General features: G+C 33.9%; 1 protein-coding gene across 1 annotated transcript in view; it reads right to left on the bottom strand.

Annotated features, from left to right (window-relative positions):
* The window catches only part of LOC149001942 (DNA-directed RNA polymerase 2B, chloroplastic/mitochondrial-like), a 30,883-nt gene extending 29,434 nt beyond the window's left edge, over positions 1-1,449 (bottom strand). Inside the window, exon 1 of the mRNA XM_089136214.1 lies at positions 263-1,449. Within this exon, the coding sequence (XP_088992340.1) occupies positions 263-1,192 (930 nt within the window). The 5' untranslated portion in view covers positions 1,193-1,449. The remainder of the gene's footprint in view (positions 1-262) is intronic.
* Between the last annotated feature and the right edge of the window lie 13,904 nt (positions 1,450-15,353).

Raw genomic sequence — 15,353 nt, 5'->3', positions numbered from 1 at the left:
CCAACGGTAAATCATGGTCTTTTTAATTGTTGGTCAGCTATCCCAATGATCCGTACACAAACCCAAAAAACATATAAATGGAAGACAGGTCATAAAAGCAGACATATTGTAATTCAACATCAATCTTCAAGCTACTTCAGAGAGGAGAAAACAAAATGTGGCAACATTAATGACACATATGAACTATCATTCAGATAGAATGGAACAAAATGGTGGCCCTTGGTCTGAATCTAGCTTGTCAGTTAAACAAGAACTCACTCACCTCTTGCTCAATGGCTTCACCAATCTGGCAAGCGGCTTGGACCACCCTAGCACTACCATGTTCACCCCCTGTCATTAACAAGCTCATCAACTTATGCATTGTAATTACTGACATCATATCTGCCGGCAACAGATTAAAATATGGAGCATACGATGCCCTATTCTTCCCTTGTCTGCATAGTTCCTGATCTGCAAGAATTGCATCACGCAGGGGCTCGAACCAACCAAGAAACAATGATTTTATGTATGGCAAATTGGGTGCTAGCTTCTGTTCACACATATCAGCAAGAAGCTCCCTATATTCCTTCGCAGCCTGTTCCCATGCTTCTGTTTCGATTTTTACTTGCCTCCTCCGAAGCACATGATACTTCCCTGGCCCCATACCTGCCACAACCTTCTGCTGCCGTCTCAGCAATGGAGCCTCCGAATTAGCTATCTTGTCTTTCCTCGTCTCCAACAATCCCTGAATTTCTCCGACTGCAGAAACATCTTCTTCTGTGTCAGTCGATGCATCAGTCGAACAGATGGCCTCCGCAACACTGGCGTAACCCTTAATTGAGTTTTTGAGAAACCCAGAACTGGTTCTCGCCATATCACCTTCAAAAAATGGAACTTCCAAATTTCGGAGAATATTTCTTCCAATAAAGTCAATATTTACGCCGTTACTGAATTCAACTGGTCCAGTTCTGTTCGGCAAGATGGGATATTGGGATTGACCCAAGAAGCAATAAGTGGGCAGGAATGAAGAGGGTTCATGGGAAAATCTCAACTTCCTAGAACAGACTTGTTTAGATATGTTTCTCCACATCATTACTGTGGATTGTTTCCTTGATGAGTTTGGGTAGATGATTGTGGGTTTATCAATTGGAACTACAAAATCGAGCTTGTTACATTCACTTATTGAGAATGCGAGAGTTACACTATTGGACATCAAAATTAAACTTTAAAAAGAATAAACGATGGATTACAAGAGGAAGAGAAGTTAGATAAAAATTACATCGGTCTGGAGCGAAGCCTTCAAGCTTCGAACTCATGAGATCAAAGATAAGCAAAGAGAAGAATTGGAAGAATAGAATGGAAGCTTAGCCGACTTATAACGATCCTTAGAATGAATCTCCGGTAGCCGCCTTAAACCCTCGTTAAACCTTTGCCGTCCAAGTCCTGCGTTTCTCGCTCTTTCTCTCTTCTCTCTCTCTTCAGTCACTGTATGTGCTTCGGGTTTACCTAGTGATCGTAACGCCCAACTCGGGCGGGTTTACCTAGTGATCGTAACGCCCAACTCGGGCACTCATGACTCAAGTGTCTAATTAACGAGTTGACTCGACTCGGTAATTCTGGACTAGAATTAAGCATCAACTGATGGCCTGAGCCTCTGCGATATAAGTTCTTAGGGCTGGGCCTCTTCCCCATAAGCTCTTTTTCCTGAAGAGAAAAAGAGGATTAGTCTTTCTGTTTTTTTTGGTAATCTCGAAAAAATAAAAAAAAAAAAAAAAATAAAAATAAAAAAGAGAGAGGATTACTCGCAGTTTTTACTAATAAATTATTTCGACACTTTGACTTCAGGCTACAATTATTTTGGTAGAAACATGGAGCTACAATTGTGATCCATCAACCATTACGGGAATATCATCCTTACATATAGTATTTTGTAAATGCAAATCTTAAATTTAATTTACATACAGCTCTGTCACATGGAGAGAAAATTTTCCATTCTACATAGTTGAATTATTGATACATCAGCAAGGGCGGACCTAAAGAGGGGCCGAGGGGGCCATGGCCACCCCCATATTTTTAAAAATTTTATACATTTCCCTTAATTCTTTTAATTTTTCCAGTTTTTCCTATTCCCACATGTAAAATGTCACTATTTGGCCCCCCAAATATTGAGAATAAGTTTTTTTTTTAAGGTAAAATAATAGGTATAAATGTCATTCTTAATTAAAAACTAACTCCTCAATCCCTATTTAACCTCCCCTTTTTTCTCTCTCATGTTTTCTTCTTATTTATTCTCTTATGTTCTTATAAAGGTAGACTAAAAGAATTTAAAAAAAAAAATGTTATTAAGAATTCAAAAATCAAAATGCTAATTAGAAACTAACTCTTCAATTCCTATTTATTCTCTCCTATCTCCTATCTCCTCTTTTCTTTCTATTTATTCTCTTCCCTTTCTCTAAGGTACTCCACAATTAGGTATTCTTTCTCAATTTAGTTATCGTTTATCTTTTTTCTCCCTTGTTTTGTTATTTTTTTATTTGATTTTATATTCTGTGTTTTTTTTATTTATTCTACAATTTTTGTTATTTGATTTTGTATTGTGAATAGTTTATCTTTTTTTCCTTTTTTTTTTTTGTTATTTTTTTTATTTGATTTTATATTCTGTGTTTCTTTATTTATTCTACAATTTTTATTATTTGATTTTGTATTGTGAATAAATTGTCTCTATTAGTAGGTAACTAACTACCATTAGTTAGCATCTTACCTAAAAAAAAAACATTGGTTTACATTTCTTACCAAAGAAAATTTTGGCTTGCATCTAATTTTTTAGGGTTGGAGTTATGTGTATATTTTTTTAGGATAATTACTATTGTCCACCTGTACTTTGATTTTATTACTTTGTATCCCCTGTACTATTCAAAATTACTAATCCAACCTTTAACTTTGTCTATAATTACTATTGCCCCCTCACTGTTAAGTTCCGTTAGTTTATTGATGATGTGGCATTTTTATATTTTTCAAAAACCCCAAAATACCCTTATACTTATCTCTTTACTTATTTACCCTTTTGTCAAGTTAGAGTAATACCCTTAATTAACTGTAAAGAAAAAAGTAATTATAATCCATTTTTATTCTAAAAAAAAAACCACCAAATAAAGAAAGAATGATTGAATAAAACTCAAATAGAACCGAAGAAGAAGGAAAATTGAATTCAACTCAAATTGAAAACTGAATATCACCTAAATATTTTTAAAATAAATGAAGTTTAGTGAAGGTAGGAAACCAAATTGGATTTTGATTTTGCTCATTTCTTTAATTCAAAATAAATGAAGTTTATTGAAAGTGGGAAACCAAATCGGATTTGAATTTTGCCCATTTATTTAATTCAAAATAAATGAAGTTTAGTGAAGGTGGGAAACCAAATCGGATTTGGATTTTTCCCATTTCATTAATTCAAAATAAATTAAGTTTAGGGTAAAATTGACATTTAATCTGGTTTTATAAATGGGGTAGTATTGTCTTTTGATTTCTTAATTTTAATGAAGGGCAAATTAGATATTACATATTCAAACTTAACGGCTACTTAACACCGTGATAAGGAAGGTGGGCAACAATAATTTTGTAAATAACAGTGTTTTATTAGTAATAAAGTCAAACTACAAGGGGGCAACAGTAATTATCCCTATTTTTTTATATATATATTGTTGTTTTAATTTTACCTATATTTTGTCGGAAAAAAAAATATCATTATCAATCATTTACCCTTTTTTTTCAAATACGTGAGCCCACAAAATATATGTGAATCTATTCTTTAATATAATAAAAATAATTCAAAGGTGGGACCCCAAATGAGTCTTATAAGGGCCCACACAATGTGTGGCAAAAAAACATTAGTGCTTCCCCAACGGGAAGGTTATTTGGCTTTTATTCTTCGCCCCCCCCAATATAGCATCCTGGGTCCGCCCTTGGATACATGTCCAATTTCAAAGGAGGAATCTTCATTTTCTTTAAGAATGATGATTGATAATGTTAAGTTTTATTTTAACTATATTATCAAAGGAAGATCATGCTTTGAGATTGGTCTTAGTCTCAATTCTTTATCCACATGGAGAGGAATTTTCTAACCCAACAATAAAAGATCTAGACTCTAGAAAATTGAGCATATCAAGATAGATGTCATACAATCATATAGGTTGGTTGGAAATTTTCTCTTTACGTGGATGGAGGATCTAGATTGAAAGTTTGAATATAAAGAAGCTGCCACCATTAGACTAGAAGCTGATTGGTTAAGGTCTAAATACCCATTTATTGATTAGTTCATTTTATACTTATCTTTGAATTATAGTTAAAACTAATTGAGATTGAATATTGAATTAAGATGAAAGTTTCTCTGATTCTAATGTTTACTCGAGGACTAACAAGCATTTAAGTTGGGGGTAATTTGATAGGTTCATTTCATGCATATTATTTTGACTAGTTAATTAACTATATTTTTATGTATTCATAATTGTTTTATATAATTTTATCCTAATATTGCATGTAAATGATTATCTTGGCATTCTTTTCCTGAATTTCTATAATTTTGGTAATTTTATATATTTCTTATCAAATCTTGATTCAGATTAATTATTTATACTTGTAGAATAACCTCAGCAATTGGACTCCTTCAATAACAAGGGTTTTAAAGTGGGTTTTAATCTAACAGTGGACCACTTAGTGGACACCTCAACAACCAAATTTTGAAGAGGCACTATAGATATTTGAAGAAATTCAGCCAAAAGAATCCTTAGGAAACACAAACTTATAAAGAGTTCCCCCTTTTTACCTTCTCACTTGGAGTTCTACTCAAAATTGGAAAGCCGATTCAAAATTATATTTTTAATTTCCAAAAAAGAGAGGTTTCACTAAGATTCAAACTTGGGTTACTAAATTTAGAGTCCAACAACTAACATCCTAACCACTAGACCACTAGTTTCCTTGGTTGAGCTGGATTTGGAATTTGAAGATTATTTGTATTAGATTGAATCAACGTATTCTATCCCATGTAATCTAGGAAATCACTTTATAAAAGGGGAAAAAACTCCACCAACCAAGGGCGAATTTCAAATGATATAGAGGGGAACGAATTATGGAGAGAGAAGACCTGGAGGAGCTGCTACCTTGGGTGAACATTGGAGATAAAGCTGCTGGAGTTTCTTCCTTAGATCTAATCTAGAGTGATGTTTTTTTTAACTTCTTCTTTTGCTTCATATTATCCTCCTCCTCATATGATGTTCTAAATATCTGTTGCTAGACTATAGATTTAATTTCTCTCTTTCATAGAATACAATCCTCGACTCTTCGCTTTCTTCACTTTTGTTCTTAATTTCTGATTGTTCAACCAAAATTCATGAATTTCATAGTATGTTTTCATAAATATAATAATAGAAAATACATGCTAGACTTACAGTTGAAGAATGATAAATTAAATCTAATGCATAACATGTTAGACTGTTCGTTCAATGTTTTTTAGGGATTTTGTGTTTCATACAATACGTTAAATTGATCTTCTATGCATAAAAGGTAGAATGGATTTGGTGTCTTATAGACCTTCAAGTATAACAGGTGGGGTGATCTAATTTAGTAATCATGTCGTCAAGATTAGAGAGTAAGTTGATTGTATGAAGGGTGGGAATATGGCTGCAATTGGACCGCGTTGGGCCGGGCTTTTGCAATCCCAAGCCCAGCCCTATATGTTCTAATCTGAGCCCATTCCCGCATTGACCCTAGTTCAGGGCCAAAGATTATTGTCCCTAGCCCTAAGCCCTATATGGCCAAGCCAAGCCCATTCATGCCCTAATTGAGCCGGGTTGGCCCTAATTGGCCTTGTCCTTAGCCCTAATTGGCCCTAATGAGCCTTGACCCTAATTAACCTTATCTCTAGCTCTGATTGATCCTATGTTGGCCCTAGCCTTAATTTGTCCTATTCTTGGACTTAAAATATCAAATGTAAATTCATAAAATAATAATAATAATAATAAAAATAATAATAATAATAATAAGTAATAATAAAAATAATAATATAATAGATAATAAAAGATGATAATCAATGATAATAATAATAATGATAATAATAATTAATAAAATTGATAGTAAATTAGATATAAAATCATAATATAAAAGAATTCATGCTCCAAAAATAAAATAGTCAAAGTTGATATTGATCTATAACTAATAAATTCTACTCCATAATGTTATTGATAATGGTGATGGAAATTGAAAACCTCTCCCATTACTTCGGTGATGGAAATTGAAAACCCCTCCCATTGATATCCTTATTCAATAATATATATCTATATATATATCATACTATTATATAAAAGCATATACTCCTCTTTTGACGCAAATCTTTTTTTTTGACTATTGTATCCCTCATTTTTATTCAAATGTTATATTTTGTCCATTAATTTTTTTCCCTTACAAATTGTTGGTACCTTTTGTAAATTTTCATTTATTTTAATTTATAAATTAAATAAATTAAAATTAAGAAAAATTTCTCCCACTGATTTCGTTCTCTTATATCAATCCTTAATAAAGAAAATTTTATTCAAATTAGATATTATTCAAAATAACTCATAAATATTGTTATTTTAAATCCAACGCCATTTAATCCCTAATACAAAACTTTTGATTAAATTCCACCATTCTTTTTTATCAATCCATCCAATCTCTGAGATTCTTTAAGATATGTTATTTTTTTAATAAATAATGAAATATGGTACAATTTAGTAAATTCTTAAAAGGTAAAAAATTAAAAAAATAAAAACTCTCTCCCCCCTTTTACTACAAAAATCCATTTTTTTTAATATAATTTATAATTTATATAAACAAAAATTCCTTATTTGAGATTGGATTAATTTTTATTTTTAAAAAATTATGTCTTATGGATTTATCTCATTCTCCGATTTAAGTTTCATTTTTTTTCTTAATTATAAATTATCATAATATTCTTGATAGATTAGTTACCTTAAAAAAAACTCATAATTTTATTAAATTATTTATATCTCAAAAATAAATAATAATAATAATTTAAAATATTTTTCTAAATTTAAATCTCTCAATTTCTATATATATATTATCATAATCTATTCATCTCCCTAAAACTTTCTTACGGTTGACCAAACAACTTCATTTCATTTTATTTATTTTTTGTATCTTTTTAAATAATAATAGAATATGAATTGAGATACGAATCTTGATATTTGTAAGATATATATTTTTCTTAATAATATAATGAAATACCCTACAATTGGGTAATTTTTTAAAAGGTAATATAGAAAAACAAACAAACATATAATAATATGTAAAGGAACGTCTAAGCATTAGAATGACATGAATGTTTATTGTTATTTAGGTTAAACAATACCATTAAGAATAGAACGTATGATGTTATAGACATCAATTAATTATTCTGAAGTTCATAAATAAATTACGGTTTAGTATGATGGTCTTCTTATTTTTTTTTTTTAAATTTATAGTTCAATATTTTTTTTTTATTTTTTTCTTATATATAGCTGCACGTGCATTTGTAACTTTGCTCTACAATTGCATATTTTTAACTTTATATATATAAAGTCCTCTTATCAAATTAACTTTATACCACAACAATTTCAATATAACTTTACTCCACAATTGCATATTTGTAACTTTATTCATCTCATTTATATAATTATACTTCAAATTATAGTTATTTTTTATATTTTAGTTAAACTTCAAAGTTATAATTTATAATAAAAAGAATAGGCTAGAAGTAATGGGAGAGGTTTTCATATTGTTATGACATTAGAAATAAAAATTTACCTGAGATGTTCTTCTTATAGGTTAGTAGTATTTCAATTTCCTCCAGTATATCAATCATATTATTCAAAAAAAGATAAATGAAAAACCATTGTGTTGAATTATAAGTAAATACAATAGCCGCAAACATTTTGATTATTAATGTGATTCTTGTATGATTATTTATTATCCTCAATCATGCATAATCTATTTCTTAAAAAAAAAAAAAAAAAAAAAAAATTTAAGAGACACCTCAAAATATTTCGCAAAATGATGGACACCCTAAAAAGATATCAACTTGACAAAAACAACCAAAGATGTCTTTTAAATTTTCACAATACACTCCCCTTAGCGAATTTCGTTAATTCATCCTTAGATAATCTCATAATTCATACATTACTATTAATCTTTTGCTACTTTACAAAGTTGCCCCCAAAAAGATTGAATCATTAATTTCATCTTGTTAATTTATCTTTAACTCTTCATTTTATATTATAAGATCTAGAACAATACAACAAAGGTATATTTGTCATTTATTTTAACTAATCAATGTTTCTAATGAAAAAAAGAGAAGTCATTGCCAATTTAGCATAGTTTTGAGGTATTATGCTTTTCGCCAATTATCTTGGAGTGTTCATAAATTTTTTCCAATAAATATCATGCATAATGTATGAACAAAGTAGTTCAAAATTACTAAGAAACAATAAAAAAGAAATGATATACTCTTAAAACATCTCACGCGATTAGCATTTATAATAAACATCACAATTTTAAATATTTTATTGTGTTCACTTAATTCACTATTTCACATTATACAATTCAAAATATTATTTGCTTTCATAATAATCAAACAACCTTATAACTAATGTCATAAATTAGTATTTATTGTAATTGGTTTATTTGGTTAAGAGCTGATCCAATTTAGTTTTTGTCAAGTTTTATCGAATGTTCGAACTCTATAGGCAGAGTATTATGAGATCTATTAGAAATTCATTACACAAATATTTGAAAACTAATTAATATATATATATATATATATATATATATATATATATATATGAAAGTAGAATAAAATCAATAACTATCTCATGTAAGGATTCATCTAACCCTAGAAAAAGAGACTTAGAACATTACAGAAGAAGAAGAAGAAGTAAAAGAAGGAGGAGAAGAAGAATAAATAGTTAGGAGAAACATCACTCTAAGGTTGAAGAAGTAGAGACTCAAGCAACTCTTCAAATTTCCCCCCAAGGGCGGCCCCCGACAGGGGGAGAGGAAGATTAATTAAAACGAAATGGAAGGGGGGAGGGGGGGGGGGGGGGGGGGGGGAAAAAAAAATTAAGTTTGTTTCATTTTGTGGGTGGGTGGTGTGTTTATTTTATTTTTTTTTGGGTTTGGTTGGGGGAGGAGGTTAATTCTTTTTTTTTTTCCTCTTTTTTTTCTGTTGAGGGGGGGGGGGGGGGGGGATTGGTTTTTTTAATTTTTATTTAATTTTTTATTTTTTTTTTTTTTTTTTTTGTTATGTGTAAAGTTGGTAGAGGTTATTCTGTTTCATTTTAGTATCATCCGTGGATTCCTTCTATTCCTGATTTTTCTCATGGTTACTCTTTGTATATAAATAATTCCTTGAATTGGGTTGCTGATTTTAAAGACAAATATAGCTGGAATGTTGATAAATTGCAATCTATTATCCCTTCCCATCTTATGTCTGAAATTATTAGTATTTGTTGTGCTGATAGAGAAGATATGTGGTCTTGTAGATTATCTGAAACATGTTGCTTTTCTACTAGATTGATTGCTTCTTGTTTGTACCTTAATAATTATAATGCTTTTGTGGTAGAATTAATAATTCTGATGTTGAAGTTAGGAAAGAAAAGTTCTGGAGATTTTTTAGGAAATTAAGATTACCTCCTAGGTATAGAACTTTTCTTTGGAGAGTGGTTCATAATGGGCTTCCAGTGCTTGGTCAAGTGGCCAAATGGTCTAATTCTCTTGGCGCTTGCTGAATTTGCTGTAAAGATTGAGAGACTAGTTGGCATATTTTCTTATCCTCCACTTATGTAGGACACATTCATGCAGCTGGCCCTTTGGGACTTAGAACTGAACATTTAAGTGTTATTGATTTATTCTTAATATTTGTTACAAAATCTCTTGGAAACAGGATCTGTTCGATTGGGTGTTTGCTGTATTAAGTATCTCATTTTATTATATTTGGAAGTCCAGGAATTCCTTTTTTTTTCTGAAGGAACTTTTATTGACCTCGGTAAGACTCTTGAAACCATTCTTTAATTTGTTAAATGAAATGCAAATCAATCCTCCTATGGACAAGTATAGTGAGAGAACAGTAGAACAACTTGTGTTTCATAGATGTCAGGCTGGGGTTGGTATTTTGTTTGATTAGAAACTAACTTATAAGGGAGCTTTTTATGTGTTCCCCACTTAAGTTGGGCAAAACTCATGTTGGCTCACTTAGTGGCTTAAGTTACATGTAACCCACAACTAATTATGTCCAGCCCACAATTAACTGTCCCATCTAGTGCCCATTGAAGTCCCAAGATAAAATGACCAATATACCCTTGTTATATTTATTTACCAAACTACTCTTGTGTCTCATTTCATACCTAACCCATAGGTGGCTGAAGGCATTTCCCCTTCACCCATCTTCTTCCTACACCTTACTCAAAACCACCCACCAAAAACCATGACACCCCTCCACCTGCCGGCCTCACGGCCCCCACCTTTCCCCCCACGTTAGCATTTTCCAACTCTCCACTTTGTAGGCAGAGTCTCTTTATCCCCACTGATTTGCAATCACTGATTTCTTTCCCAGAGATATCGACACCATTCTTCATAGCCCTCTTAATTTAGGTATCTTCATTGTCGTCCCTTCCTCTGAATATAAACATTCATGGGCCGGTGTGGACGATTTCTTGATAAACCCACATGAATCTTGGGTTGTAATTAGTATTTGGGACACCAAGGAAGTGTTCTCTGTCTAGGTTAAAGGGGCACGTCTTTCCTTTAGAGTTATTGCCTAGACAAATATGTTTTTCAATGAGACTTTCCCTTAGCTTGCGACACCATTGCTGCCAAAGATAGTTAGGCCTTTTGGGTTCCATTTCATGTATGGGTTAGGAGGTGAATGTCCTCAAGCGGCATAAATGTTGGAAGCCTTGTGCTATTTTGCCAAGAATTTTGAGAAGGAAAAAGGCTATGAAATGGTGGCCACTTCTGTGTTGAGCTTGAAACCATTAAAGGTTGGCATACCGAATTGGAAATTAATGTCTTGCAATGATGATTGGTGGTGTATAAAGTGACTTGGAGAAGACTACAACCATGGTTCAGTTGGTGTCTAGATGGGATCATCATCGTAGGACCTTCACCTCCTAATCCAATGTGGTATACTGACCGTTAATGGCTCCAAGCTCAACCTTGAAGTGACCACCACTTCACACTCTTTCTCCTTTGCAAAATTTTGAGCAAAATGGCATAGGGCTTTCAACATTTGTGCTGCATGAGGACCTTCACCTCCTAATCCATACATAAAATGGAACCCGAAAGGCCTAAAAATCTTTGGCACCAATGGTATCCCAAGCCTAGGGAAAGTCTTATTGGAAAACATACTCATCTTGGCAATGCCTCTAAAGGAAAGAGGAGCACCTTTAACCTGGACGAAAACACTTCCTTGGTGTTCCGAATACTAATTACAGCCCAAGTTTCAGGTGGAACCATTAGGAAATCGTCCACACTAGGCCATGAAGCGGTGTATTCAGAGGAAGGGACGACGATGAGGGTACCTTGGTTAAGAGGGTTGTGAAGAATGGTGTCGATGCCTTTGGGAAAGAATTCAATGGTTGCGAATTAGTGGAGATAGAGAGACTCAGCTTCAACATTGGAGAACGCTAACATGGGGGCTGTTGGTGGGTGATTTTTGGTAGGGGGATGTTGGGTGCAATGGTGGTCGGAAGGGGAGGGGGTGTGGCAGTTACCAACGGTGGTGGCTGATTTTGGGTAAGGTGTAGTAAAAATATGGGTGAGGGGGGAGTCCCTTCACCCACCTAAGGGATGGTATGGGATGAGAGATAAGGGTAGATAGTAAATTAATATTAGGAGGTACTTTGGTCATTTCATTTTGGGTCTTAATTGGGCGCTAATGAGACTATTAGTTTGGGGTTAGACGTAATTTAGGTGTGGGTTACATGCATGGTCCAAATTCTAGTCAACCTTTAAAAACCAAAATTTCATAGAAACTTGAGACTTCTATCTACAAGTTTCATCCGCAAGTTTTGAAGGATTCTAAAGGGTATTTTTTGGTGGGAGTCTGCATGTAAGCTAATTTAAGCATAAAGAACACATGCACATCGGTTTTGCTAAAAAAAAATCAACGTAACTATGTCATTCAATTTCATACATACATAGAGTAGTTTCTGACAAATACAACATAAATTATAAACATATCTTTCATTTTATAACTTCAGCAAATGCCTTAGAACCACCCAAGAAGTGTTGCTTGTTGAAAATCTCTTTTTTAGAAGAATCAAACATTTTCATAGTAACTGGGGAGGCAAATATAGAACTGTCTCCACTTTCCTTCAAGAACATGGTATTGAACACAAGCTCTCTTGTCCTCGTACTCATGAGCAAAATGGGGCTGTTGAGTGCTACATCAGCACATTGTGGAAACTGGATTGACCTTATTAGCATATGCTTCTTTCCTAAAAAATTTAGGATGCATGCCTTGAAATTGGAGTTTTTCTAATTAATAGTTTGCCTACTCCAGTGTTGAAAAATTCCTCTTTATATTTCAAATTGTTTAAAGTTCAGTTTGATTATGACTCTTTGAGGATTTTTGGGTGTGTGTGTTATCCATGTTTGAGACCATATAATAAAGGGATAATTACTATTGCCCCCTTATACTTTGGTTTTATTACTAATCAAACCCCCTTCTTTGTGAAATTACTATTGTCCCCCTCACTTCTAAAGGTGTTAAGTGACTGTTAACATCAAATATGAAATGTCTATTTTGCCCTTAAAATTAAGAAGTAAAAAATATTGCATTATCCTCATTTATAGAAACTATATTGCATGTCAATTATATCCTTAAAATCTATATTTTAGAATTAGTTTTGGATTTAGTGGGACCACATACTTATGATTGTTGAAACTTTTACATTCAACTTAAATTTTTCATAATCACCATGTTGGAAGTTTTACAAACAAATTTAGCATATAAGATCTAATTGATAGAAAATTTGGTAACATACATAATGGTCAGCATATATTAGGTGATTTTCAATTTTCAGCTTTGAATTAAATTTGATATTTCTTAATATTTTAGTTTCTATTTAATTACATCTTTCCTTTATTTGGTGATTTATTTTTAGAGAAAAAAAAATCACATCTTTCCTTTATTTTGGTGGTTTCTTTTTAAACAAGAAAAGTGAAATTAAAGTTAATTTTTTTCCTATTAAGGGTAGTGTTATAACTTGAAAAAAGAGCAAATAAGTAAAAAGATAATTGCGGGTTATTTTTGGGATTTTGAAAAAATATATAGATGCCACATTATCAGTAAACTGATGGAGCTTAACGGTAGGGGGGCATTAGTAATTGTTGACAAAGTTAAATGTTGGAATAGTAATTTTAAAAAGTATAGGGGATAAAGTAGTAATAAAATCAAAGTACAAGGGGGCAACAGTAATTATCCCTATAATAAACTTAAAATGGAATTTTTGTTTGAATTAAATGTCTTCTTGGGATACAGTTCTCATCATAGAAGATACAAGTGTTTTAATCCAATTGCTGAAAAAATCCTTATTTCTTGCCATGTTGTGTTTGATGAAAGAAGATTTTCTTTCCTCTCTAGTGAAGTAACTCCCTCCCCTAGTCCACTACTTCCCTCTATTTTAAGGCCTCCACCTTTGGTGGGAAACCTTACCCCCATTCTCTCAATTTTAGGAGCCCCACCTCAACTGAACTCTCTTGAAAACTCCTTCACCCCTACTTCTCCCATTGGGTTCCACACCTCCTCTCCTATGGCCTCTTCTCCTAGTCCCCATGTTTCTAGGGTTTTCCCCACCCCCTTGGCTGAATCCTCTGCCTCCTCACCTCCTTCGGCCGAGTCTTTCTCTCCTATTCATCTAGTTATTGACCTACCCTTTGACTCCTAGGCTACTCTACCACCCATCACTCCCAACCTTCACAAAACACTCATCCCATGATCACAAGATCAAAAGCAAAACCTAGGGCTCTTCTCATCCAAATTGATCACACCCACATTGAACGCCCTCCCTTTTTCCCCCAAAAACCCCCCCCCGGGGGGGGGGAGGGGGAAGAAAGACCGCTCCCTCTGTGGAGGGGGGGGGGCCGCGCCCCCCCCCCCCCCCCCTCTCCCCGTGGGGGGGTGGGGGGGGGTGGGTTGCCCCGCGCCGCGCGCGCCCAGCCCCCCCCCCCCCCCCCCCCCCCCCCCCCCCGTTTTCTTGTGTTGTCGATGACCCGACAGTAAGTGAAGCGCGGGCCACCCGGAGGACGGGCGGCTTGAATCCATGAAAGTTGATGATGAGGTTCTATTTATGGCCGAATCCCGATGAAGATCTAATTAGTTGATGGACTGGAGTGCCTCTATCTTGGTTTGAAGGCATTTCACCATAGGTAAGTCACTGACTGTGTGCAAAACCCCAAGATTGGATTTGATCGGACCCAACCCGTGGCCGCGGCATTGGCGATGGCGGGGCGCGACCAACCACCGACCAATGAGCGCTTGGCAATTAGGTTGTTCTTGCTCTATTTAAGTCCAATCTCGAGTCCACTCGTATTGCTGCCTCCAAACCTCGGAGCGACCAAAGACCTCGCAAGTCATCTCTCTTGCATCCTTGGTGTTTTCTTGACGGATCTTCGCAAAACTCTTCTTTGCATCGAAAGGTATGTCTACTCTCTCTTCTTCTCCTCCACCTTTGTTTTTCTTTCCTTTTGAGTTGAGACAGTAGAAGAGATGCTGCATCCTCTGTTGCAAACATCTCCGAACATGTTCTCATGATCATCCTAAGGATTTGAGGCTAGAACAATGATCTTAACCATGATCATTGCAAGCTTTTGAAGGAATCGTGATCAAACCATGATCTAATCCTGTTAAACTTCTAATCTGAATCCGATCTCTTTGGATCTTCTATGCTGATCATGTTAGTAGTTAATTCCGTGTTTTCTTTCCATGATCCATAATCTATAGATTTCTAGTTGTTCTCTTCTACCATACTATGTGTTCTTCATGATGCATAGTAGTTACATATATGGTAGGTTTTATTTCCTTATTTAGATTTATACTTCTAAGCCTTATTCCATGAAGATCTATGTATGTTTTCATGATACCATTACAAAGCAATGATCCATCCTCCTATTGTTCTTGTCTTTGTTTTCTATTTCAAATTCATCAAGATCCATGGTTGATTTAATTATGGTAACTTTTTGTTTCCTAATTTGGATCTTGATACCGTGATTGGATTAGTGTTTTGAGGTCCTCTATTTGTTAGAATACTACTGATGTAGTCTACCCCTTGATTAGTACCCTTTGA

Source organism: Hakea prostrata, chromosome 10 (assembly GCF_041222555.1).
Source record: "Hakea prostrata isolate BN-2017 chromosome 10, UWA_Hpros_2, whole genome shotgun sequence".
Classification (NCBI taxonomy): domain Eukaryota; kingdom Viridiplantae; phylum Streptophyta; class Magnoliopsida; order Proteales; family Proteaceae; genus Hakea; species Hakea prostrata.
Note: the sequence above shows the minus strand (reverse complement) of the source record. Positions and strands in the feature narration are given on the sequence as shown.